The 23886-nt window shown below is 44.1% G+C and overlaps 1 protein-coding gene across 1 annotated transcript in view; it reads right to left on the bottom strand.

The window, feature by feature from the left end:
- hydin (HYDIN axonemal central pair apparatus protein) overlaps window positions 1-23886 on the bottom strand; it is a gene marked incomplete at both ends in the record, with an annotated part of 211630 nt that overhangs the window by 81288 nt on the left and 106456 nt on the right. Inside the window, 16 exons of the mRNA XM_080737231.1 lie at window positions 432-538; window positions 1385-1472; window positions 2077-2239; window positions 6008-6149; window positions 7103-7286; window positions 8058-8194; window positions 8627-8800; window positions 9335-9496; window positions 10061-10204; window positions 10728-10857; window positions 11132-11371; window positions 12634-12783; window positions 18464-18544; window positions 19121-19234; window positions 19537-19664; window positions 21607-21743. Coding sequence (XP_080593357.1) covers window positions 432-538; window positions 1385-1472; window positions 2077-2239; window positions 6008-6149; window positions 7103-7286; window positions 8058-8194; window positions 8627-8800; window positions 9335-9496; window positions 10061-10204; window positions 10728-10857; window positions 11132-11371; window positions 12634-12783; window positions 18464-18544; window positions 19121-19234; window positions 19537-19664; window positions 21607-21743 — 2281 coding nt within the window. The remainder of the gene's footprint in view (window positions 1-431; window positions 539-1384; window positions 1473-2076; window positions 2240-6007; window positions 6150-7102; window positions 7287-8057; window positions 8195-8626; window positions 8801-9334; window positions 9497-10060; window positions 10205-10727; window positions 10858-11131; window positions 11372-12633; window positions 12784-18463; window positions 18545-19120; window positions 19235-19536; window positions 19665-21606; window positions 21744-23886) is intronic.

The raw sequence follows: 23886 nt of genomic DNA, 5'->3' as shown, positions 1-23886 counted from the left end.
TTTTTGGCATTTCCTATTCTTTTCTTTCTTTCCATTTATTTTTATTCTATTATTGTTGTGCACAGTTTCCAGTAACGTGGTAAGTGTTTATTCATGGTTGGTGTCCTATAATCCCGTAACTGAAGGGTCTTTTGAAAAAAAAAGAAAAAAAAAAAAAAAGATTAATTAATGAATTCATTCATTCATTCATTCATTCATTCAGTCACACACACCAAGTGCAGGCTTCATTCTGTTGTTGTGCCTGCCTTGTTTTCAAGTAATGTAAAATAATCAAAATGTTACCAGAAACATTTTTTGTTGAACTACGTCGGTGAAATAGAGATCACTAGAGAACTGACAGTCCTTGGTTATCGTTTGAATGAAAGTGCCTGGGCCGTACTGTATATTTGCCTTGCATCATGTATGTGTCAGGTGTGAACCCAGCAACCCACCACTTCTTTGAGCGACTCGTCTGGTTGTCGAGGGGACTCCTCCTGTGGGTCCTTGGCCTCCTTTTTCTTCCTCTTCAGTGGCTCCTCTGTCTCTCTGTCTTGAGGAACTGTATTTACACATGCAGAGTCGACATGTTATTAAAACCATTTAGAACGGGTACACTTTATTGTGTGTCATTATTTTGTGCATTAACTATTGAAAAACAGCAGATATACAAGCTCACAGCGCGGCACCGAGTGCCGCGCTGCGAGCTTGTAGATCTGCTATTTTAGAAAAATCGTGAAAATTAGAATTTTGACCCGATTCTATAAGTGTCTTTCGAGTGCTTCTAAGATTTCTTTGAAAAACCTATGTTTCTATGTCAGCAATCTGGCTAGCCGTCGACAAAAAGGAAAGGTCCTTTTCACTTAACTGGAGCTCAGTTAGTCTGTTCTTGAGAGACTACTATGTCAGTGGTTCTCAAACCTTTTCATGTGAAGGACCCCCAAAATGATATTTATTTGGCCACGGATCCCCCATCTCAAAATATTTAGTTCCAGGGACCCCCAAGAAGCAAAATTTGAGTTACAAACGTTCGCTTTAAAAATACATATATTCAAAGATTTGCACCCATTTTCACGTCTTTTTCAAAAATAGCAGATCTACAAGCTCGCAGCGCGGCACTCGGTGCCGCGCTGTGAGCTTGTATATCTGCTATTTTTCAATAGTTAAAGCATTCAATAATTCTAGGCCTAAATCGGTTAAACAACGCAGAGTCGACATGTTATTAAAACCTACTGTGGTGGCAGAATATACATTATTGTGCGGTACAAGCAGCGACAAAAAACAGCAGTGGTCTGTTCACTGAATAATTCAGGCGGTAGCTGTCGTAGTTCATCACAGATGCTGACAAGCTTCCGTATGAATGTGAGGCATGAGAGCGTACAGTGAAAGCTCATAGGAACTACAGTACCATGCATGTCTCTGCAGGCCTCTGTTGGTGATTCTTTAGAGTTGGTGTTACAGGAAGACATCCTCCTGCCTTCTGGCACGCCTGTAGACTGGAGAGAACAACAGAAGAAAAGATGAAAGCGATAGAGGCTGACAGGGGTGTCGCACCCTATTCTGGGCGCTGCTGGGTACTTTAACTATTGAAAAATAGCAGATCGACAAACTCACAGCGCGGCTGTGAGCTGGTATATCTGCTATTAAAAAAAAATGAAAATTTGTGCAAGCCTTTGAATGTTTCAAATCCTATGTCAGTATGTTTCAATGTTTCTATGTCAGTAGTGCTCAAACCTTTTCATGTGAAGGACCCCCAAAATTATATGTATTTGGCCACGGTCCCCCATCTGAAAATATGTAGTTCCAGGGACCCCCCAGAAGCAAAATTTTAGTTACAAATGTTCGCTCAAAAAATACACCTACATTCTATATACATTCAAAGATTTGCACACATTTTCACGACTTTTCAAAAATAGCAGATCTACAAGCTCGCATTGCGGCACTCGGCACTAAAATAATTAAGGCCCCACCACCTTGGGCCCTAGTAACTCAGTCCCACTTTTCCCCCCCTTGTGACGCCCCTTGCGAGAGAAGCTGACATCTGCATTTGTGTATGTGTGTGTGTGTGCGTGCGTGCGTGCGTGCAAGATAGGAAGAGACCTGTTTTGATGCCAGCTGGCTCTTCTTCCCTGATAAATCCTCTTTATGGTCCTTCTTGCCTCCCTTCTTGTTCTTTCTCTTCATTTCATCCTCTTCTCTCAACCTCTCCAGCTCATCTTGCTGTTTCTTTTCCTCATGCTCTCTCAGGGTTCGCTCCATGTCCCTGACACGCGTGCAAGCGCACGCGCGCGCACGCGCACACACACGCACACACGCACACACACACACACACACACACACACACACACACACACACACACACACACACACACACACAGTACATTGTAATGATTTATTTGAGTCCACAAATTACAGTACATCATAGGAATCACATATAACTGACACTTATAACTCTGACAAATAGACAATTCATGAACACCTAAGGGTACAGTACCTTCTCATTCACACAGCCTATTACAGCTGAAACAGAGCATGTACTGTACACACACGCACACGCACACGCGTGCACACAAGTATGTGTGCAGGCAGGCAGGCAGGCAGGCAGGCAGGCAGGCAGGCACACTCACTCTCTCACACATGGACACACACATACACACACACACACACACACTTTTATGCCCATATATGGACATCTCTGGATCTGTCTGTCATTGTCACTTTTATGCCCATACCGGTATATGGAAATCCCGGACGTCATCCATATAAGCCCATATATGGCATGCCCATATATGGGCATACAGTATAGCTCGGACCGGGAGTTCTGGTAAACTGGATCTTCACATGTGCCGTCTTTCTCTGTCTTGGTTGTGTCGTGTGGAGTGTTCAGTGTGGCTCAGTATGTATATTGATGTAAGAGAAGAGTGTTCAGTGTGGTTCAGTATGTGTGTTGATGAGGGAGTGTTCAGTGTGGGTCAGTAAGTGTGTTGATGAGGGAGTGTTCAGTGTGTGTCAGTAAGTGTGTTGATGTGGGAGTGTTCAGTGTGGGTCAGTAAGTGTGTTGATGTGGGAGTGTTCAGTGTGGGTCAGTATGTGTGTTGATGAGGGAGTGTTCAGTGTGGGTCAGTATGTGTGTTGATGAGGGAGTGTTCAGTGTGGGTCAGTATGTGTGTTGATGTGGGAGTGTTCAGTGTGGGTCAGTATGTGTGTTGATGAGGGAGTGTTCAGTGTGTGTCAGTATGTGTGTTGATGAGGGAGTGTTCAGTGTGGGTCAGTATGTGTGTTGATGAGGGAGTGTTCAGTGTGTGTCAGTATGTGTGTTGATGAGGGAGTGTTCAGTGTGGTTCAGTATGTGTGTTGATGTGGGAGTGTTCAGTGTGTGTCAGTAAGTGTGTTGATGTGGGAGTGTTCAGTGTGGGTCAGTATGTGTGTTGATGAGGGAGTGTTCAGTGTGTGTCAGTAAGTGTGTTGATGTGGGAGTGTTCAGTGTGGGTCAGTATGTGTGTTGATGAGGGAGTGTTCAGTGTGTGTCAGTAAGTGTGTTGATGTGGGAGTGTTCAGTGTGTGTCAGTAAGTGTGTTGATGTGGGAGTGTTCAGTGTGGGTCAGTATGTGTGTTGATGAGGGAGTGTTCAGTGTGGGTCAGTAAGTATGTTGATGAGGGAGTGTTCAGTGTGTGGGTCAGTAAGTATGTTGATGAGGGAGTGTTCAGTGTGGTTCAGTATGTGTGTTGATGAGGGAGTGTTCAGTGTGGGTCAGTAAGTATGTTGATGAGGGAGTGTTCAGTGTGTGTCAGTATGTGTGTTGATGAGGGAGTGTTCAGTGTGGGTCAGTATGTGTGTTGATGAGGGAGTGTTCAGTGTGTGTCAGTATGTGTGTTGATGAGGGAGTGTTCAGTGTGTGTCAGTATGTGTGTTGATGAGGGAGTGTTCAGTGTGGTTCAGTATGTGTGTTGATGTGGGAGTGTTCAGTGTGTGTCAGTAAGTGTGTTGATGTGGGAGTGTTCAGTGTGGGTCAGTATGTGTGTTGATGAGGGAGTGTTCAGTGTGTGTCAGTAAGTGTGTTGATGAGGGAGTGTTCAGTGTGGTTCAGTATGTGTGTTGATGAGGGAGTGTTCAGTGTGTGTCAGTATGTGTGTTGATGAGGGAGTGTTCAGTGTGGTTCAGTATGTGTGTTGATGTGGGAGTGTTCAGTGTGTGTCAGTAAGTGTGTTGATGTGGGAGTGTTCAGTGTGGTTCAGTATGTGTGTTGATGAGGGAGTGTTCAGTGTGGGTCAGTATGTGTGTTGATGAGGGAGTGTTCAGTGTGGGTCAGTATGTGTGTTGATGAGGGAGTGTTCAGTGTGGGTCAGTATGTGTGTTGATGAGTTAGTGTTCAGTGTGTGTCAGTATGTGTGTTGATGAGGGAGTGTTCAGTGTGGGTCAGTATGTGTGTTGATGAGGGAGTGTTCAGTGTGGGTCAGTATGTGTGTTGATGAGGGAGTGTTCAGTGTGGGTCAGTATGTGTGTTGATGAGGGAGTGTTCAGTGTGGTTCAGTATGTGTGTTGATGAGGGAGTGTTCAGTGTGGGTCAGTAAGTATGTGTGTTGATGAGGGAGTGTTCAGTGTGGGTCAGTATGTGTGTTGATGAGGGAGTGTTCAGTGTGGTTCAGTATGTGTGTTGATGTGGGAGTGTTCAGTGTGGGTCAGTATGTGTGTTGATGAGGGAGTGTTCAGTGTGGGTCAGTATGTGTGTTGATGAGGGAGTGTTCAGTGTGGGTCAGTATGTGTGTTGATGAGGGAGTGTTCAGTGTGGGTCAGTAAGTATGTGTGTTGATGAGGGAGTGTTCAGTGTGGGTCAGTATGTGTGTTGATGAGGGAGTGTTCAGTGTGTGTCAGTATGTGTGTTGATGAGGGAGTGTTCAGTGTGTGTCAGTATGTGTGTTGATGAGGGAGTGTTCAGTGTGGGTCAGTAAGTATGTGTGTTGATGAGGGAGTGTTCAGTGTGGGTCAGTATGTGTGTTGATGAGGGAGTGTTCAGTGTGGTTCAGTATGTGTGTTGATGAGGGAGTGTTCAGTGTGTGTCAGTATGTGTGTTGATGAGGGAGTGTTCAGTGTGGGTCAGTAAGTATGTGTGTTGATGAGGGAGTGTTCAGTGTGGGTCAGTATGTGTGTTGATGAGGGAGTGTTCAGTGTGGCTCAGTATGTGTGTTGATGTGGGAGTGTTCAGTGTGGGTCAGTATGTGTGTTGATGAGGGAGTGTTCAGTGTGGGTCAGTATGTGTGTTGATGAGGGAGTGTTCAGTGTGTGTCAGTATGTGTGTTGATGAGGGAGTGTTCAGTGTGGGTCAGTATGTGTGTTGATGAGGGAGTGTTCAGTGTGTGTCAGTATGTGTGTTGATGAGGGAGTGTTCAGTGTGTGTCAGTATGTGTGTTGATGAGGGAGTGTTCAGTGTGGGTCAGTATGTGTGTTGATGAGGGAGTGTTCAGTGTGGTTCAGTATGTGTGTTGATGAGGGAGTGTTCAGTGTGGGTCAGTATGTGTGTTGATGAGGGAGTGTTCAGTGTGGGTCAGTATGTGTGTTGATGAGGGAGTGTTCAGTGTGGGTCAGTATGTGTGTTGATGAGGGAGTGTTCAGTGTGGTTCAGTATGTGTGTTGATGAGGGAGTGTTCAGTGTGGGTCAGTATGTGTGTTGATGAGGGAGTGTTCAGTGTGGGTCAGTATGTGTGTTGATGAGGGAGTGTTCAGTGTGGTTCAGTATGTGTGTTGATGAGGGAGTGTTCAGTGTGGGTCAGTATGTGTGTTGATGAGGGAGTGTTCAGTGTGGTTCAGTATGTGTGTTGATGAGGGAGTGTTCAGTGTGTGTCAGTATGTGTGTTGATGAGGGAGTGTTCAGTGTGGGTCAGTATGTGTGTTGATGAGGGAGTGTTCAGTGTGGGTCAGTATGTGTGTTGATGAGGGAGTGTTCAGTGTGGGTCAGTATGTGTGTTGATGAGGGAGTGTTCAGTGTGTGTCAGTATGTGTGTTGATGAGGGAGTGTTCAGTGTGAGTCAGTACCTGTCTCTGCGCTGCCTGAGCTGATCCAGGTGTCTCTTGGCGAGCAGATCCTTTTCCTCCTCTGGAAGAGCGTCGTATTCTTCCTCATCCATCTCCTGCAGTCGTTGTTTCTCCCTCTCAACCACCTCCCTCTCCAGGGCCTCTGGAATGCACACACAAACGTTCGTTCAAGGAGCTTTATTGGCATGAGAAAACATACGTTTACATTGCCAAAGCAAGTGTCCGAATGTAACAAACGATAACAGTTGAAAATGTATTTAAATGAAATACATTTATGGCTCTCTTAAGGGGAGCACACACAGCACGCGAGCGGCCGCGCAGCGTCGCGTTGCAGTATCGACGCGCGTGAAGTGCCGCGTGGTAACCCCAACTGGATGCGGCGCGCTGCCACACAGCACATCCATGTCCCCCGGTGGGGAGAACCATGGGAGAACATGTTCACCACGCAGCAACGCTGGAAAAATAGAACCGCAGCGTATTCTATTTTTAATACCTCTAAAATGACAAATTAAACATTGTCCAAATTGTCAAATATATAGAGGCAGTGAGCATGTAGATCGGCTATTTTCACAATAGAAAGTATTTTTTTTTTTCAACTGGGAGTCGACTTGTTTAATGAAGTCGACTGAGTCAACTTGTCGACTTTTTCGTTAATGCCCTAGTGCAGGGGTCTTCAACGTTTTCAGGCCGGGGACCCCCAAACTGATGGGGAGATGGAGCAGGGACCCCTACCACCTCGTAGGGTGGGGGGGTCGGGGCTACGACATATTTTTTTATTTTAAACATGTAGAAGTTACAGCGAGCAGGGTGGCCATACCACTACCATTTCTAAACATACTACTTATAACTGAGAACCAATGTCAATAATAATAATGTACAATCTGTCAATTGCATAGTAATCATGTATTCAAGCTATTCAAAATGGATAGAATCATGATTTATTTTTTGACATAAATGTAAAAAAAAAAAAAAAAAACTTTTTTTTAAGCAATAATTTTGCGGACCCCCTGCAGTACCTCCGCGGACCCCCTAGGGGTCGCGGACCCCCTGTTGAAGACCCCTGTGTATGTGTGTATGTGCGAGTGTGTGTGTTACCCTTGGCCTCTTGCTGCGCTCTCTGCCGTGTCTTCAGGGCAGTGAAAGAGTCTGACAGGTCGACCAGGTAGATGTGTTTGCGGTTGTTGAAGGCCTTCAGGACCACTTGTAGGCTGCTGGCCATGGAGCGGGTGTACGTGCACTCCAAGCCATCCATCACAATGGCACGGTGACAGTCACTCAGCTGTCAACCAAACATATAGGTAACATTTAAGTAATACATATTTTATCTATATTAAGACCTGAGGCCGAGGACCCCCACATTGCTATCAATTTGGCTGCGGACCCCCATCTGAAGAAATTAAAATTAAAATTCTTCCAGGGACCTCCAGAAGAGAAAAAAAAAGAAAAAAAAGAAAAGAAAACTTAAACTAAAAAACGAAACAAAACAAAATCATTGAACATTTTCCAAACATATTCAATATTCCTGTTGTTTTGTTTGTATTTATTTCTATGTTATTCTCAAAATTGCTGTTCAGAACGTTGTAACTCTAATTATTATTATTATTATTATTTACCTGTAGTCTTTCTGCCAGGATTTCAACCAGCTGCTGTTCCGGCAAGAGATGACTGAGATTGATTCCCACTGGGTTCAGATTCACACTCTGAGTTTGACCACCCTAAACATCAGACATTGCATACAATTGGTTTATTTGAATCCATCCAAAGCACTTTACAAAAATACAGTTTTTCATGTATTTATTTATTTTATATAGTAGTATTATACACAAAGCACTAAGTTAACAATGTGTTGAAAAGTGTGGTGTACTGTACAGTAAAGAGCTAAAAAGACCTTTTACATTTCAGATGTCCCCCTTATTGTGTTCTGATGGTGTAAATACTGTGTAGCAGTTTAGTAAGCCGTTAATAGCAGTACTTCTACTCTCTGAATCATACACTGCAGCCCTGTGTGAAAGCACTGTAAACAACAGCCACCGGAGGACTTGAACAGAACCTGAGAAACGGTGGTGACTGAGCCCCCAGTCTTCTTTGGAGCCCTGGAGTCAACACTGCGTCTGCTGTCCTCTGTGTGTTGAGCCAACGCCTCCACGCTAAGAGTCCCCACAACAGGAGATCCTTCACGAGCTGGAGCTGTGATGAGTGCAGCAGCAGGGACAGTGGCCACTGTATCTTGAGAAACCTGGGCTGTACACACACACACACACGCACGCACACACGTGCACACACACACTCGTCATCTAAAGCATTGGTTCTCAAAGTGGGACCCCCAGGGGTCCTTGAGGAAGTTCCAGTGGATACCCAGCTACATGATAGTTAGGAATCAAAGTGTCTGTAACTCAGAGAGTGTACAATCTTATTGGGGTCCCCTGGCATATCTTTTCAAATGGGGGTCCGCTGGCTAATACGTGTCAATTTGGGGGTCCTTGACATGAAAAGGTTTGAGAACCACTGATCTAAAGGCTTCAGAAGTACAGCACATGTGTATAGAAGATCACAATACAAACATATTCTTCCGAATGTATTTCTTAAATTCAATACAGACATTTTCAGTCTCTCTCTTACCGGCCTCCTCTGCCTTCTTCTGAGCATGCTCTGTAGCGGCACCTTGGTAGAGCTGCCTGGCGCTCAGACTAGCGGGTGAGGTGCCAGTGGTCAGTGCCTCTGTTACCACGCCATCAAGGCTCAGACACGCCCCTCCATAGTGATGTGCCAGGGCCAGAGCTGTGCTGCTCTTACCTGGGGACAACAACGCACAACATGTCACCCTGCCATACTGGTGCTTTTTGTCAAAATCTCAAGGCACACCTGTAGTAGGAGATCTACAAGCTCACAATGCATTGTCACCTATAATGACATGCCCAAAATAGGGCCATCAGGTTGAAAGTTTTGCTTTTATAATTTTGTTATTTTGGCGTATAGAATTTGCCTCTTTCCCATTTGTAATGGGAAACGAATGTGCACAAAGTACGGATATACTGTAGCAAAGAAAAAATAAATCCACCAGTCTGCCTCAGCACAATCTGGCTAACCATCGTCAAATAAAAGGGAACGCCCTCTCCGTTTTGTTCCTTAGCATCAGAGTCTGCTCTCGAGAGATTAGCCTCAGCATAACGTCTGAATCTTGTCTTGAGAGATTGGGGAACCACTGACATTTCCACTGTACATTTCCAGCCATTCAGATAAGGATCTTCGTACAGTACAGTACAGTACACATTCATACATTCATACTAATCATCCCCTGCGTGAAATGACTGTTATGCCTGACCCCACCTGTCAGAGGAGCCCCGTGCACAATGAGAGCGACGCCTCTGCGGTTGCGCGCCGCCAGACCCTCGGGCGACATGTCAAGGCCCATGTGACGCGCAATAGCTCTGGAGACAGGAGTTGTCTCAAGCTCTCCAAGACCATAACCGCTCTCCTCTGTTGTCATCTCTGGATGGTTGGAGACAGATGGACAATTGCAGATATGAGGGTTAAAATGAGAGGCACGTCATGAGGAATAAAGCAAATACCATTCATTCATGTCCAATTGTGTGTGTGTGTGTGTGTGTGTGTGGGGGGGGGGGGGGGGGGGCATCCGTCATGTCAAATGTACAGGATAAAACTGTTTCAAATAAAACTCAAAAAGCCACTTTAAAACACCAGTAAGACTCCCTAAATCGTGAGATAAGCGACGCATGTAAAAATCGGCCTGATGGTGGTGCTAAATGGGACAGATCCAGGTTAAAGAGGGCCATGTGAGAAATGAGTGGTTTGACAGCCAAGGAGTGTGTGTGCAAAGTTTGCCATGGATAGGGGCAACGGTGACGGAGATATGAGAAGGGGAAAAGTGTGACGTGACGTGACGTAACGTAACGTGACGTGACGTGACGTGACGTGACAGACTCACAGCCGGTGGAGGTTTTGATAGTAACTGCGACCTGACGGTCACAATCAATACACAAAGAGCTTTGATGTCTTTCATTCAGATCCGTTTTTATTATTCCAGAGACATACCATAAGGTGCTCCTCCTTCTTCCTTAGAATCCAGAGACAGCTTTTCCTTGCCCTGTGATTGGTCAGGGATCTGTTCCGGGCCCTCCTGCCCATCCCTCTGTTCAGCACAGACCTCTTCATTACCCAGGTCAGAGGTCCCAAGCTCTGCAGTACAGAGGTGGATCAGAAACACACAGAATCACAAGAAAACTGTTGACATCCTTTTTTGTAAAATTGCATTTTAAAATGGAAGTAGTAGTAAAAAAACACATAAATGCAAGTTGTGCTTGCTATCGTATACGTGTGCACCACTAGTGTGCGTGGGCGTGCTTGCGTGCGTGCGTGCGTGTGTAAAATTAATGCGTGCACATGGAACCAAATCGTCGTTGTCGGGTGGAAACCTTGTATGTCCAAAAGCGTTCGTTATGTATTTATCATTTAAAAAACAAACTAAACTAGTGAAAACAGCCGATCTACAAGCATACAATGCCTCGAACCGAGGCGTTGTGTGCTTGTAGATCTGCTGTTTTCACTACTTTTGTGCGACGGCCTTGTATGCTGATGCTGGTCTTTGCTTTGCGAAAAAACATACAAATTTTAAACTTGGAGATACAAGGTTTCTGCCTGACAGTGACGAAATTAAACCAAATGAACCTGTAATGAACACTCAACAGTGTACAGTAAGTACCATGGTGTGCTGCTTGTGAGTAATGCTCTTTGTAGTGGTCCAGTATCTCTGGAGGAAGACCTTCTCCAGGCCTCCTGGGAGGAAGCAGCAGGAGGTTCTTCTCATCATAACCTTTCATCACACGTAGGATCTGAATAGAGGGTTGGACAAGCAACATTAGTCTGGAATATGTATGTAAAATAGTTCAGTGGCCTACATACAAAAATAATATTACGGCCTCATGGTGGCTATGTACTATAGTACTTGGGTAACTTAATTTTAGTATATTTATTTATAGAGCAACCCCAAAGGTTTAGGACACTACTCCTCTCACAGTTTCGGGGCATACACTCGAGCCATAATGTCAAATCGACTGCCTTCGTCAGGAATCGCGCGTTTTTCCATTTTGCTAAAGAAGACGTTACCTTTTCCTCCTCCAGGTATTGTGTGTCAAACTCCAGAGAATAGAAGTGAATGGGGAAGGCGCAGGGGTTCCTGACGGTGACCTCTGCCTTGTCCCCAGCACTGAGGGGCAGACAAGGCCCCAGCTGCAGCACGGCAGGACACCACTCCAACCGGGGCTCCTCGCCATGGCCCTGGGCCATGAGCAACACCCGCTGGCTGCTCTGAGCCACACACACCACCAGCTGCTTGCTGTAGGCACGCTGTGCACACGCACACGCACACGCACACGCACACACACACACACACACACACACACACACACACACACACACACACACACACACACAATTTACGGAAGCTAATCCCATCCAATAAATCACATGGCAACAGCAGTAAGGGAGCTAACCAAGGTCCAATTTGTCCAAACTGAAGGGGGGACATTTCCTTAAAGGGGGCGTGACACGGCCAAAATAGATAATTATGGCTATCAAATTAGCCAATTTTTTTAATGATGTCATGTACCCCCATGTTAAATGACCCAATCAAATTAATTTATTGTAGTTACTGTACTGAAAGTAGTACTTTCTGTACAGTAACTGAAATAAATTAATTTGATTGGGCTAATATGGGGGGAGGGGCGGAGTCGATTATCCATATCATTATCTTTTGAAACTGCCCCAAAAAAAGCTGTCCAAGGTGTGTTTCCGACTTTCTAAACCAACTTTAAAACTATCAGTTCTAGGGGTAAAAATTATATAGCATTCGCTATAGAATCAATGGTTAGACCGATAAAAAAGTACATGTGTTCTTCAAAAAAGGTGTCAAAAAAGGTGTACGAGGGTCAACACGCTTCTCCCCGTCTATCAGACGGTTTTGTCGGCCATACCCTGCTGTCTATTGCCCTAAACCTGACTGGAGCACCCGGGACACCCACCGAGCAAGCTTAGAACGAGCGTCCAGCGATCTCCTCCTCCGACCTCCGCAGAGGAGGTCCGTCACTCCGTGGCTCATACACTCTGTGTGTGTGTGTAGCCTGTGTGTGTGTGCTTTCGCACGCGTGTGTGTGTGTACACACAATAGCTCTCGCAAATAGCCGTGCGGTGCAGCGTTAGCCGGGCTACACGCTAACAACAAGCCATCACGTTGTGCGCGGCACCGGACAACGGACGAAGTATACATTGCGCGGCACCGCACGACGGACGAAGTATACATTCACTACTAACTGACACGGCCCCGCCTCCTTTTCAGACTGTTTGAAGGAACACCACGTGACCTACTGTATCATAATGTTAAATTTCGGCCGGTGTCGCCACTCCTTTAACCATTTAAGCCTGACTGTGTGTATTGGACGAAGTATATTTGCACGAAAATAGACGCTCCACAAGCCCAAAATGTGTCACACCGCAAGGCATTGTTAGCTTGTAGATCTGCTATTTGTGCCATTTTTTTTAAATAAACTAAGCTAGGTTATTTGACATGTACTGTACACAGACAGTGCTGTAACATACTGTCTCTTCCTTACCCCCTCTGCAGGGCTGAACTTGACCTGAACGTTGACTCTGTCTCCGGCGCTGAGCAGTCCGGAGGAAGGTATCATCTCAAACACCACCGGGGGAGGACTCTGCTCTAGCAAGGCTTTTTTACGCAGGTGGAGAGGCAGGAACTTGTCCGGCTGAATGAAACGATGGGCACAGAAGATACACACAAGTCTTACAGTACGTCTACCAGGGACGTGCTGGGCCCCTGATTCAGCCCGGGAAAAAGAGTTGCAGAGGCCCTCATTGCGCGCTATAGAGAGAGATCTCTCTCTATAGTGCTGAGGGCCTCTGCCCTCGATGCTGCTGCTATGCAAAGATTTACCATCATGACAAGTGCCATTGGGCCAATTACATGAGTTATATTTCGTCGTTGTCGGGTGGAAACCTTGTATTAGCGGAGCGGTTAAGTGCTACGATCTTTCAATTTATGATAAAAGCGTGAAAATTGGCATGAGTAGTCTCCATGGGTCACTTGACAAGAAAATTGGCCGAGGCAATTGAAATTTCAATATGGCGGCCGTTTTTCAAGATGGCCGACACCTTAGTGCAGCATTTAAGTAATATAATGGTTTATTTGGTGATACAAGCATGAAAATTGGCATGAGCAGTCTCTGTGGGTCACTTGACAATAAGCCACCCACAGCTACTTGACACTTCAAGATGGCGGCCATTTTTCAAGATGGCCAACACCTTAGAGGAGCAGTTAAGTGATATACGGGTTTATTTGGTGATACAAGCATGAACATTGCTAGGAGCTATCTGAAAGGCTCATTTCACAAAAAAACACCACAGCCACTTGAAATTTCAAGATGGCGGCCATTTTTCAAGATTGCCACCACCTAAATGGAGCAGTTAAGCAATATAATTGTTTAGTTAAGTGACACAAGCATGCAAATTGATATGAGCAGTCTTTATGACAAGAAATCACTTCCAGCCACTTGAAATTTCTATTTTCAAGATGGCCCCCTGGATCCTCAAAAGATACATTTTCTCATAGAAATGTATGTATTTTTCATTAAGGACGATTTGATGTCATTTTAGATTATGTTAAATAACAACTTTTAACACATCAAAATACAACTGTGTTGATCATAGATAGATTAGAAAAGTGTGAATATCTGCACTACCAGGGCACACTGGTGATATATCACTGCTGTTAAACTCAGAATGGGGTTCAATGTCAGCGAATTGAAAGTTAGTATTAGCCTGACACTCAGCCTGAATTGACATTTCGTTTCACTCCATTATTCAGTCTGAACTCGCTTCCACCGAAGGCGATTGCAGGGATGGGCGTTGCCAAAAAAGAGGGAGTCTTCAGCGATTGCTTCACCGTCTGACAACACATGAGTTGTGTTGTTAAGTGTGGCTGGCTAGTGGCTAGCCTGTTGTTTGCTAGTGCTTGCTAACCAAAGAAACAGGCAGAATAGGAGCACTACAAACTAGTAATCAAACACAACATAACATGCCTGCCACTGGTGTTTCATAGCGAGATCGATACGATTGCATTTTACCACATTTTACCGCATTTTACCGCGATGCGCGGTACGGCGGCGGCGCTGGTTTACTTGGAAACACACATGAGTTCTGGGAAACCCCCACCCACGCTGATCACATGACGCTGATTCACGACGCTGATTCGCCGTACGGATTTTCAAACGAGGAAGGCCTTTTCAATGAGAGCACTTCTAGACCCCTGAATCGCCAAAAAAGTTTTTTAAGGGGTGTGGCTAGCGATTCAGGGTCTGGAACTAGGCTTAGTTAGTATCCCAAATGCTGTCTAATTTACCCCAAAACAGTTAGATAGCTGCACCTGAATTGACAGGTTGTGCCAGTGCGGGAGAGACAAGCCAAGGTTAATGGGGTTTTAGTTAACCGGATGGTGTACAGATCACACAGGATTTAAATGGCATTGGAAGAACGACTGGATTAAGTGTAGGGTTAAGGCATGAACTTAGTTGTATCCCATACATCAAAGTGCTTGGTAAAAGGTGGTAAAAGTATAAACCCTAAGCCTCTGCTAAGACATGGCAGAAGCCATCGTAACAGTTGAGAAAACTAACTGGGACAGATGTTTAATTTGTCAGCAGGTCACCAAGGAAAAACTAATTCAGCCAAGTTTATTCAGCAGAGAGCACGATTGTACTGGTTATGATCTCATTGCAAGAAATGTTCCATTATTTCATAACAAAATAACATCGCATGGATGCACCTGGGACGTATCCTCAGTGATGTAGCCCCAAGCTCATCAGTGTTTCAGGTCTAGCAACATCATGCCCCTCACTTGTGTGACCCAGCCGGGGTTGATCAAGTCCCGACTTATGTCCCAGTAGCTACCCTAATTCACTCCACCGCTCCGGAACTATTCTGCAGAGACTGGGAGAGGCAATCTGGCGCATGGAGGGACTAGACTGAGTGGATTGACTGCTGTCCGGGCCCCTCCTATGTCTCACCAGGTCCAGGACCTGTGCGTTGCACCAGACTCCAGCCCCAGACATTTCACTCAGGAGTGGTAGATTCTTGAGCTGCAGTGGTACTGCAGGCTCCACCTGGCCCAATGGTGGTGCTGCATGCAGGCTCCACTTGCGGCTTGAATGGCCCTCCTAAAGGCCTAAACGTGGGTTTGTTGGCTGGGGCGCTAACCCAACCTGCTCCCGGATGCCGTCTACATTCTGGCTGTCACCCGTCTCTCCGGTGGTCACCAGACTATTCCTGGTTGTCACATAGTCTATTCTATGAGTCACTATAAATAAGATCAATGCTCTGCCTATCTTACTTAGTCCAACACGACTAGACGAAGGAGATGCCATAGAAAGCACATTGACAAGACACAGGGCAAAATATAATTCAAGCTGTAAACTTAAGTTCAACAACACAGAGCTGGAAAGGGCCCAAAAGAGAGCATCTACTGCTGCTGAAGACACCAAAGATACCAAAGATATCCATGTCAAGAGGCCAAGAAGATCCCAGCCCTCAAAAGCTTTGTGCTTTATCTGTGAAGATGAGAGTGCAAAGTCCCCCTTACAGGACGCAATGACAATGAAACTTAATTAAAGTTAAAATGAATGTGCCAGGAATCTAAGCGACAAGAAGCTCCTTGCAAAGCTTGTCATTGCGTCCTGTAAGGGGGACGTTGCACTCTCATCTTCACAGATGAAGCACAAAGCTTTTGAGGACTGGGATCTTCTTGGCCTCTTGACAAGGATATCTTTGGTATCTTCGGTGTCTTCAGCAGCAGTAGTTTATCCTTTTACCAACTTTTACCAAGCACTTTGATGTATGGGATACAACTAAGTTCATGCCTTAACCCTACACTTGGTCCATCCAATGCCATTTAAATCCTGTCTGATCTGTACACCATCCGGTTTGTGCCCTGGTAGTGCAGATATTCACTCTTTGTTGTTGTTTCTTTTGTTCTTTAGCATTTTGATCTTTTGAGGATCCAGGGGGCAGCCATCTTGAAAATAGAAATGTCAAGTGGCTGAAAGTGATTTCTTGTCATAGAGACTGATCATAACAATTTGCATGCTTGTGTCACTAACTAAACAATTGTATTGCTTAGGTGGTGGCAATCTTAAAAAAATGTCCACCATCCACCACCACCACCATCTTGAAAGTGGTTGTGGGCATTTTCTTGTCAAAATGAGCCTTTGAGACAGCTCATGGTAATTTTCATGCTTGTATCACCAAATAAACCATTATATCGCCCCACTAAGGTGGTGGCCATCTTGAAAAATGGCCGCCATCTTGAAATTTCAAGTAGCTATGGGTGGCTTATTGTCAAGTGACCCACAGAGACTGCTCATGCCAATTGTCATGCTTGTATCATCAAATAAACCCTTATATCACTTAATTGCTTCACTACGGTGTTGGCCATCTTGAAAAATGGCCGCCATCTTGATATTTCAATTGCCTCGGCCAATTTTCTTGTCAAGTGATCCATGGAGACTGCTCATGCCAATTTTCACGCTTTTATCACAAACTGAAAGATTCTGATGAAAAAAAGCAGTTGGCCGCTCCACTATATGTCCAAATCCGTTTGTTTTGTATTTATCATTTTAAAAATGATTTAAACTAGTGAAAACAGCCGATCTACAAGCACACAACGCCTCGCACGGCGAGGCGTTGTGTGCTTGTAGATCTGCTGTTTTCACTACATTTGTGCGACGGCCTTGTATGATGAAGCAGGGCTTTGCTTTGCGAAAAATGTACAAATTTGAAACTTGGAAATACCGACAGTGACGATTTACAGGCCACCCAGCCCCCAAAATGGAACGAAGGCCGACATTTTATTTAATTTTTTTTCTTAATGGCCGGCCTGGACCAGCCGGGAATGAACCGGCCGTTCGGGAGTTGTCCCGCTTTTCCCAATGGCCAGCACGTCCCTGAAGTCTACATATTGTGTCATTGTGTCAATGAATTATGAGACGAGTCAATTATGTGCTGTCGCTCTAAAATACATTTAGTGTTTATCTGGCCAAGTAAGGCTAGGAGGAAAGAACACCATCATTTTCAATACCTACTGTATTTGTTCAAAATATAAACTTCACACAACACCATACTATGTGGAGTTTCTTTCCTTTTGCACTCGTTGGATTTTTTTTGGGTGTGCAGATTTCCTGCATTACTGCCAGGGGCGCTGGAACTCCCAAATCCCAAGGGGAGCTGAGGCTGGAGGAGTTCATGCGTGCGCGCACGCCGAAAATTCACGTTTTTTATCAATTTTTTATCCGGTTTTGGGTTATTTTTATTACGGTTTCGGGTGCTTATTCCACGCACAACGGTGTAACAAGGAGCTGTATAGTTACTAGTTATTTTAGCACACAGTGCAACACACAGCACGCATGCACACACACAGTCACTCACACACACACACTACAAAATCGGGTATTATTTTAGTAGTTTTTTACTGTTTTTTATTCCCCATATACAACGGTGTTAGTTTGCCTATAGACAGTTTCTAGTTCTCAAATAAATAGACTTTGGTGTGCCATCAAAGCGGGATTTAAATTTGACTTCTGACCGGAGGTGGCAAGGTGACCATGTGATTAGGTCACCATGTGATAATCAAACACCTTTTTTCAACATATTTTATTCCCCAAAGTCAAATACATTATTGTTTTAATATAGCTCTGTGTGTGTGTGTATACATAGGCTTAAAAAAAAAAAAAAAAAAAAAAAAAAATTTTCTCCCCACCACCAGGGGAGCTGCAGCTCCCTCAGCACCCCACTTCCAGCGCCCCTGATTACTGCTGAATACAATCGCTGCCACAATAATTTGGGGGCTGTTTCAACCTCTTAAAGAGGTGGTGCCATAGTTTTGTACTTTTTCTGGTTTTCATGTGTCTAGGAGGTTGACAGTACTTCTTTAGAACCCCTGGTGTGGTTGTTATGAGCAATTATGTATTTTTGGATTTCTTTCTCGAGCCTGCCACCTTGTGAGTCAAAAGTGATAATCCAAAAACACAGATAGAGTGACATCACTCTATCTTGAGATAATCATCCCCTCCCCTTTTACCATTCACCCAACACACGTGGGTGTGGCTAACTTCACCACCCACCATGACAGCCAGGCATACTTAATGAACTGGTGGGTGTAATTTTAACTCTTTCTGTACACTTTTTTGGAAAAAATCTTCCTCCTAGTATAATCATAATACCTGATAATCATGTTTTAGGGGGGGAAAGATCATGGAACTTCATCTTTAACTTGAAATGTGCTGTGTGGTATTAACTCCTTATCCTGAACTCAGTGGTGATGTTAGTACCTTCATGGATGATAACTCATGAACTTGGACTCAATGGTGTGCTCAGTACCTTCTTGCGGGGTTTCTTCTCCTCAGCAATACTCCATTGACAAGACACAGCCTCATGGTTGAACAGTTGTATTGTTATCACCTGATGGAAGTGGAGGGTACATAAAATGAGGTTTTACCATGATGAATACACATTTCAGTTTGGCTATGGCAGGATGCATTACCCCAGGTACCCCATGTACCCCCAGATACCATGCGGAACTGGGGTAGGAAGCTCATAACGAGAGTCAATAGCAACTGCAGATTAAGCTGTTTGACGTTGACATAGAAGATTTGTCACATTACCCGCATAATCATGTTCCTTACAAATGCGGTACCATTTAAAAGGGAAACAAACAGGCTTTCCAGAGGTACACTACCAGTAAGACTCCCTAATCGGGAGATAAGCGACCGTCAGGTCGCATGTAAAAATCGGCCTGATGGTGGCGCTAAATGGGACAGATCCATGTTGATGACATGACTGTAGACATACTTTGTACCGCTTTGCGTGATTATAGGGCAAAATCTGTAGGAGCAGTGTCCTAAAAATGTGTTTTGCAAGAATCGGCCTCACATGGCCCCTAGAAGAGGGCCATGTGAGAAATGAGGGGCGGAGGTTGTGGTTTGGCAGCCAAGGAGTTGCTAGTTGTTTTTTGTATAATTGCATTGCATATTTCACCTGGCACATGCCACACTGCACTCTGCCAAACAGCAGCTGGTCAGTGGAGACGGTCAGGGCTGGCATGGTCACCACCGCACACAGCCGCACCTGCACCGTAGGACCTCCTGTCACCTGTCAATCAAAAACACATCCTTTAATCAGAGTTAAAATGACTGCAATAGAAATTTTGATTTTAACTGATCATATCAGTTTAATATCAGTTTTAATTCATTAATACTGGTCAATAAGGGATATCAAATGCCAATCTGGAAGAGATTACCCATCACTGTTCAATGAAGTACAACTACTGTACATTTCATTTGTCCCTACAGGTATGTGCAAAAATGTGGCTTTACAAGAACATGTTTTTTTAGGTGACTGTTATGTGGGAGTGCACATGTGAATGTGTGTACAGTAATATGTTCAGTACGTACCTGTATGGGCATGATAACACTGGTGCCACCCATCTCCAAGTTGGCTCCTCTGGGATCAAACGTAACTGTGAACGTCTGTGTCTCACACTGGGGCAAGTTCCTCACCCTCTCAAAGTCTGAACTGAAACCTTATGAAGCAGGATGATAGTAAAATGTTTTATTTACAAAGAGTGGAAAGGCAATGCAGGATTGAAATAAATACCCAAGGGACAATGGCCGGGTTTCCCAAAGCGATTGTAGCCCTTTGTAGATAACGCATGGTTGTAAAAACCGAGCCCCGACCATCATGTTCCCGGGTGTACATGGGTTTCTTATTAAAGAACACTCAGGATACGGGTAATTATAGAATGCCGTACCATATTTAGACAGGAGTGAGACTTTATTAAGCACTTTGTGAAATCTGAATGTTGGTGTAGTTGTAGGGGGCTAAATAAGTCGCTCTGCCCGAACCCATGTAAACACGGGATCATGACAGTCGGGGCTTGGTCTGTACGACCATGCGTGAGCTACGATGGGCTAAAATCGCTTTGGGAAACTCAGCCAATATTAGCAAACATAGGGACAGTCAAACAGTTGTCTCTGTGAGTTTCTGACAGTATGTAGACTTACAGTACTGTCTGTAATGGGAGGCACTTGCAGGCTGGATGAGCTTGTTCCCTTGAAATGGAATCACCCTTTGGGGTTTTTCAATCTCCCTACCTTTAAGTAGTTTCTCTGGGCGTTCATCAAAATTAAGTCAAGAAGACAGACTGGATGTTAGAAGACTAACGAGCCACTCAGAGCTCCTTGTTGTTTAACAGTCATGAGTAATGACTGTCTTTCTGCTGGAGATTAGCAAGAACACAATGTCACTGATAATGTCAGCAATACCCGACTACAGTAAATCACCAAGGCAGTTTTAATAGTATTGTCTGTCTGTCTGTCTGTCTGTCTGTCTGTCTGTCTGTCTGTCTGTCTGTCTGTCTGTCTGTCTGTCTGTCTGTCTGTCTGTCTGTCTGGCTCAAACATTCAGTTGTTACCAGTGGATTAAAGTAACTACAGTACAGTACATTTACTCAAGTACTGTACTTAAATTCTGGGGTGTTTTTGTTACTTTACTAGTATTTCCAATTTTCAGTATTACTTCTACTCCACTACATGTCAGATTCTGAAGCAAATATTCAAATAAATACTTTTACTCCACTACAATTAGTGGAAAACTTTAGAAGTTACTTTGTAGATTGTGATTATTATTAAAAACATGCATTAACCACGGCCATTTGAAAATCTACAAGCTCACCATGTGTCGCGGTGTGATGCATTGTGAGCTTGTAGGTTTGCTATTTTCCAAAGATTTGAATACATTTTATACATTTGAAAAGTTGTGAAGTGGGACTTTCTGCATAATGAATACTTTCTACTTTTGGTACTGTACTTTAAGTACATTTTGATAATAATACTTTTGTACTTTTACTTAAGTCAATTTTGAATTCCGAACTTTTATTTGTAACATTGCAGTATTGAGTACTTTTACTTAAAGGGGAAATCCACCCATTTTCGATATTGAACTATGTCATTAATATACCTTAGACTCTAGAGCAGTGGTTCTAAATAATCATATTTGCGAGGCGTTGGCGTTGTGAGCATGTAGATCTGCTATTTTCACAATTTCTGCCTCTAATATTTGCCCATTTGGCCAGTGTCTTAATTTGTCATTTTAGAGGTATTAAAACATCCTTAAATTGTAACTTTAGAAATGTGTAGATACCCTCTATGAACTTAAAACTTTGTGTTGGTCTGTTTATTATTGAGAGAGAAAACAATGTTGCACATTAAGTTAATCATCTGGGGACACCCCAAAATAGTTTGGGGACCCCTCTGGGGGTCCCGACCAACAGGTTGAGAACCACTGCCTTAGAGGAGTTGTGTGGAAATAAAAAAAAAGTCCCCCCCCCCCCCCCCCCTTCTGTGTTGCCTAGAACTGGAGGATTAATTTGGTGGGGTTGTATTGCAAAGTACACCGTGATTATATCATCTCTGTATAATCCCCAAAAAATGAGTACTTTTTCCACCACGTCCGCTGATTGTTACCTGTGCCAGCCAGAGGTCTGCGTTTTGCACGGAAGGACACGGCCACAGGTCCAGTGTTGGTGATCTTAACCGTGTGAGTGAGGACTTCACCGTGAATGACGTGGCCAAAGTTCAGCACATACTCTGGCAGCAGGAACCTGGACAGAGGTGAGAGTTTATGTTGTATACAGTACCAGCTGGGGTCTTCAACGTTTTCAGGCCAAGGACCCCTTAGTTGAGAGAGAGATGAACCAGGGACCCCCAAACCTTTTCATAGATTCGATATAGTTTCATCATTTGACAGCACGATCGTCAGTGTATTTTGGATTCATGTCAATTTGTGTTTTCGGATATTTATCCACTTGAACCATCAATACTTAGTGAACTTGACCTTTCACTCTGTACTTAGTCTGCTCTTTTTCCCCTCTACACCAAAGCACTTGGCCGAAAATAGCCGATCTACAAACTTGCGAGGCGTTGTGAGCGAGTGTGTATGTGTTTAATGCTCCACTGTTATGTGGAAGAAGAGCAGTGGTAACGCGATCAGTTTTTCTACAGTAGGTGGGGAACGGATAGAGAGTGAAACCTGGGGCCTGGATTTGGGTTTAGAAAGGTCATTTCTGCTTTATACATGGGTTTTCAGGGCTACAATGGTGGTTCACTTCTTATGAGGGTACATCGACATGGTAACATATCGTTGTTGTCGGATGAAAACCTTGTATGTCCAAAACCGTTTGTTTTGCATTTTTCATTTAAAAAATGATTTGCTTGTAGATCTGCTCTTTTCACTACTTTTGTGCCACGGCCTTGTATGATGAAGCAGGGCTTTACTTTGCGAAAGAACATACACATTTGAAACTTGGAGATACAAGGTTTCCACCCGACAATAACGATATTATGCTGTCCACCTCATCTGCTCCCGAGCAGGTTATGTTTGAGATAACCTGATGAAGAAACGTTGGTCATTTATAAATAAAAACATTTTTCTAAAAAAGTTGTGCGACCTTCTGTTCTTTTCTACGCAAGATAAGAGCTCAACATCTAAAAGTACCACCGAATGAGGAATCAATTCTCTTGCAATCCCGTGGAGCTCTGTGTGCAGATCGATGCAAAACCTTTAGACTTTAACTGTCAAGTCTGTTTTTATGAGGCATAGATTCTTGTCAGACAGAGTTATATAACGGAGTGCAAATCCCTAGCCTCCTTCAAAATTGGTCTGAAAAGTCACCTTCAGACAGTTGCTATTCGAGACTTGTAAATAGACTAAGCCCCCCACGTCAAAGATATGAAATAATAGCCTAACGGGAGCGCTTTCTCTGTGTATCAACTTCTGTAACTATATGTGTAGAAGAATGGTTGAAATTATTTTTTTGTCAAGGCATCCCACAAATTAGTAGTTACTGTAAGTACACAAAAAAGTTAATCTTAACATTAAAAAAGAACAGTGCTAAGAGCGGTGCTATTTCTATGAGTTAATTTCATTAAGCACCCTGGCCATACAAACAGACACCAATTGACCACTGACAGTTCGGACAAACACACAAAGCCAGATGTAAGAGGCTAGGAGCGGTTAGCACCGCTCGAAGATAAAGACAGGGTACCTCATACTCTTGTAAAGACATCACATAGGCTCACAGTCACATACGTACAGATACATACTGTAAAGTGTAGGAGCTTAAAGTATACAACTGAGATGGCGACCGGAATCAGCACCTGTTTAGCAGCCTGATAGCCATGTCCAACACTTCACTGTCGTGGCCATTTAACGCGATTGCGTTTTCAAGTGTTAATTAAACCAGATAACGAAAATATATTCGGGGTATGTTGAACTTGCTTCATAATACAGTCTCCAGGTGAGTTCCAGTACATACAGTTTTGGTTTCAAGAGTGATTTATATATTCAATATACTGTGACAGTATATTGTCACTGTCGGGCAGAAACCTCGTATCTCCAAGTTTCAAGTTTGTACGTTTTTTCACAAAGTAAAGCCCTGCTTCATCATACAAGGCTGTCGCACAAAGGTAGTGATAACAGCCGCTCTACAAGCACACAACACCTCACCGTGTGAGGCGTTGTGTGCTTGTAGATCTGCTGTTTTCACTAGTTTTGTTCATTTTTAAAATGATAAATACAAAACGAACGGTCTTGGTTTCCACCAGACAACGACGATATGAGAGCTTGAGTAGCCCTCCACTGTGCTGCTGGATTGGCTTGGCTGTTTCCCCTCGGTTTGCCACTGTTTGTGTGTGTGTGTGTGTGTGTGTGTGTGTGTGTGTGTGTGTGTGTGTGTGTGTGTGTGT

Source organism: Nannobrachium achirus (genome assembly GCF_963921795.1).
Source record: "Nannobrachium achirus genome assembly, chromosome: 11".
Taxonomy (NCBI): domain Eukaryota; kingdom Metazoa; phylum Chordata; class Actinopteri; order Myctophiformes; family Myctophidae; genus Nannobrachium; species Nannobrachium achirus.
The sequence above is the reverse complement of the archived record's forward strand: the minus strand, read 5'-3'. Positions and strand labels throughout refer to the sequence as shown.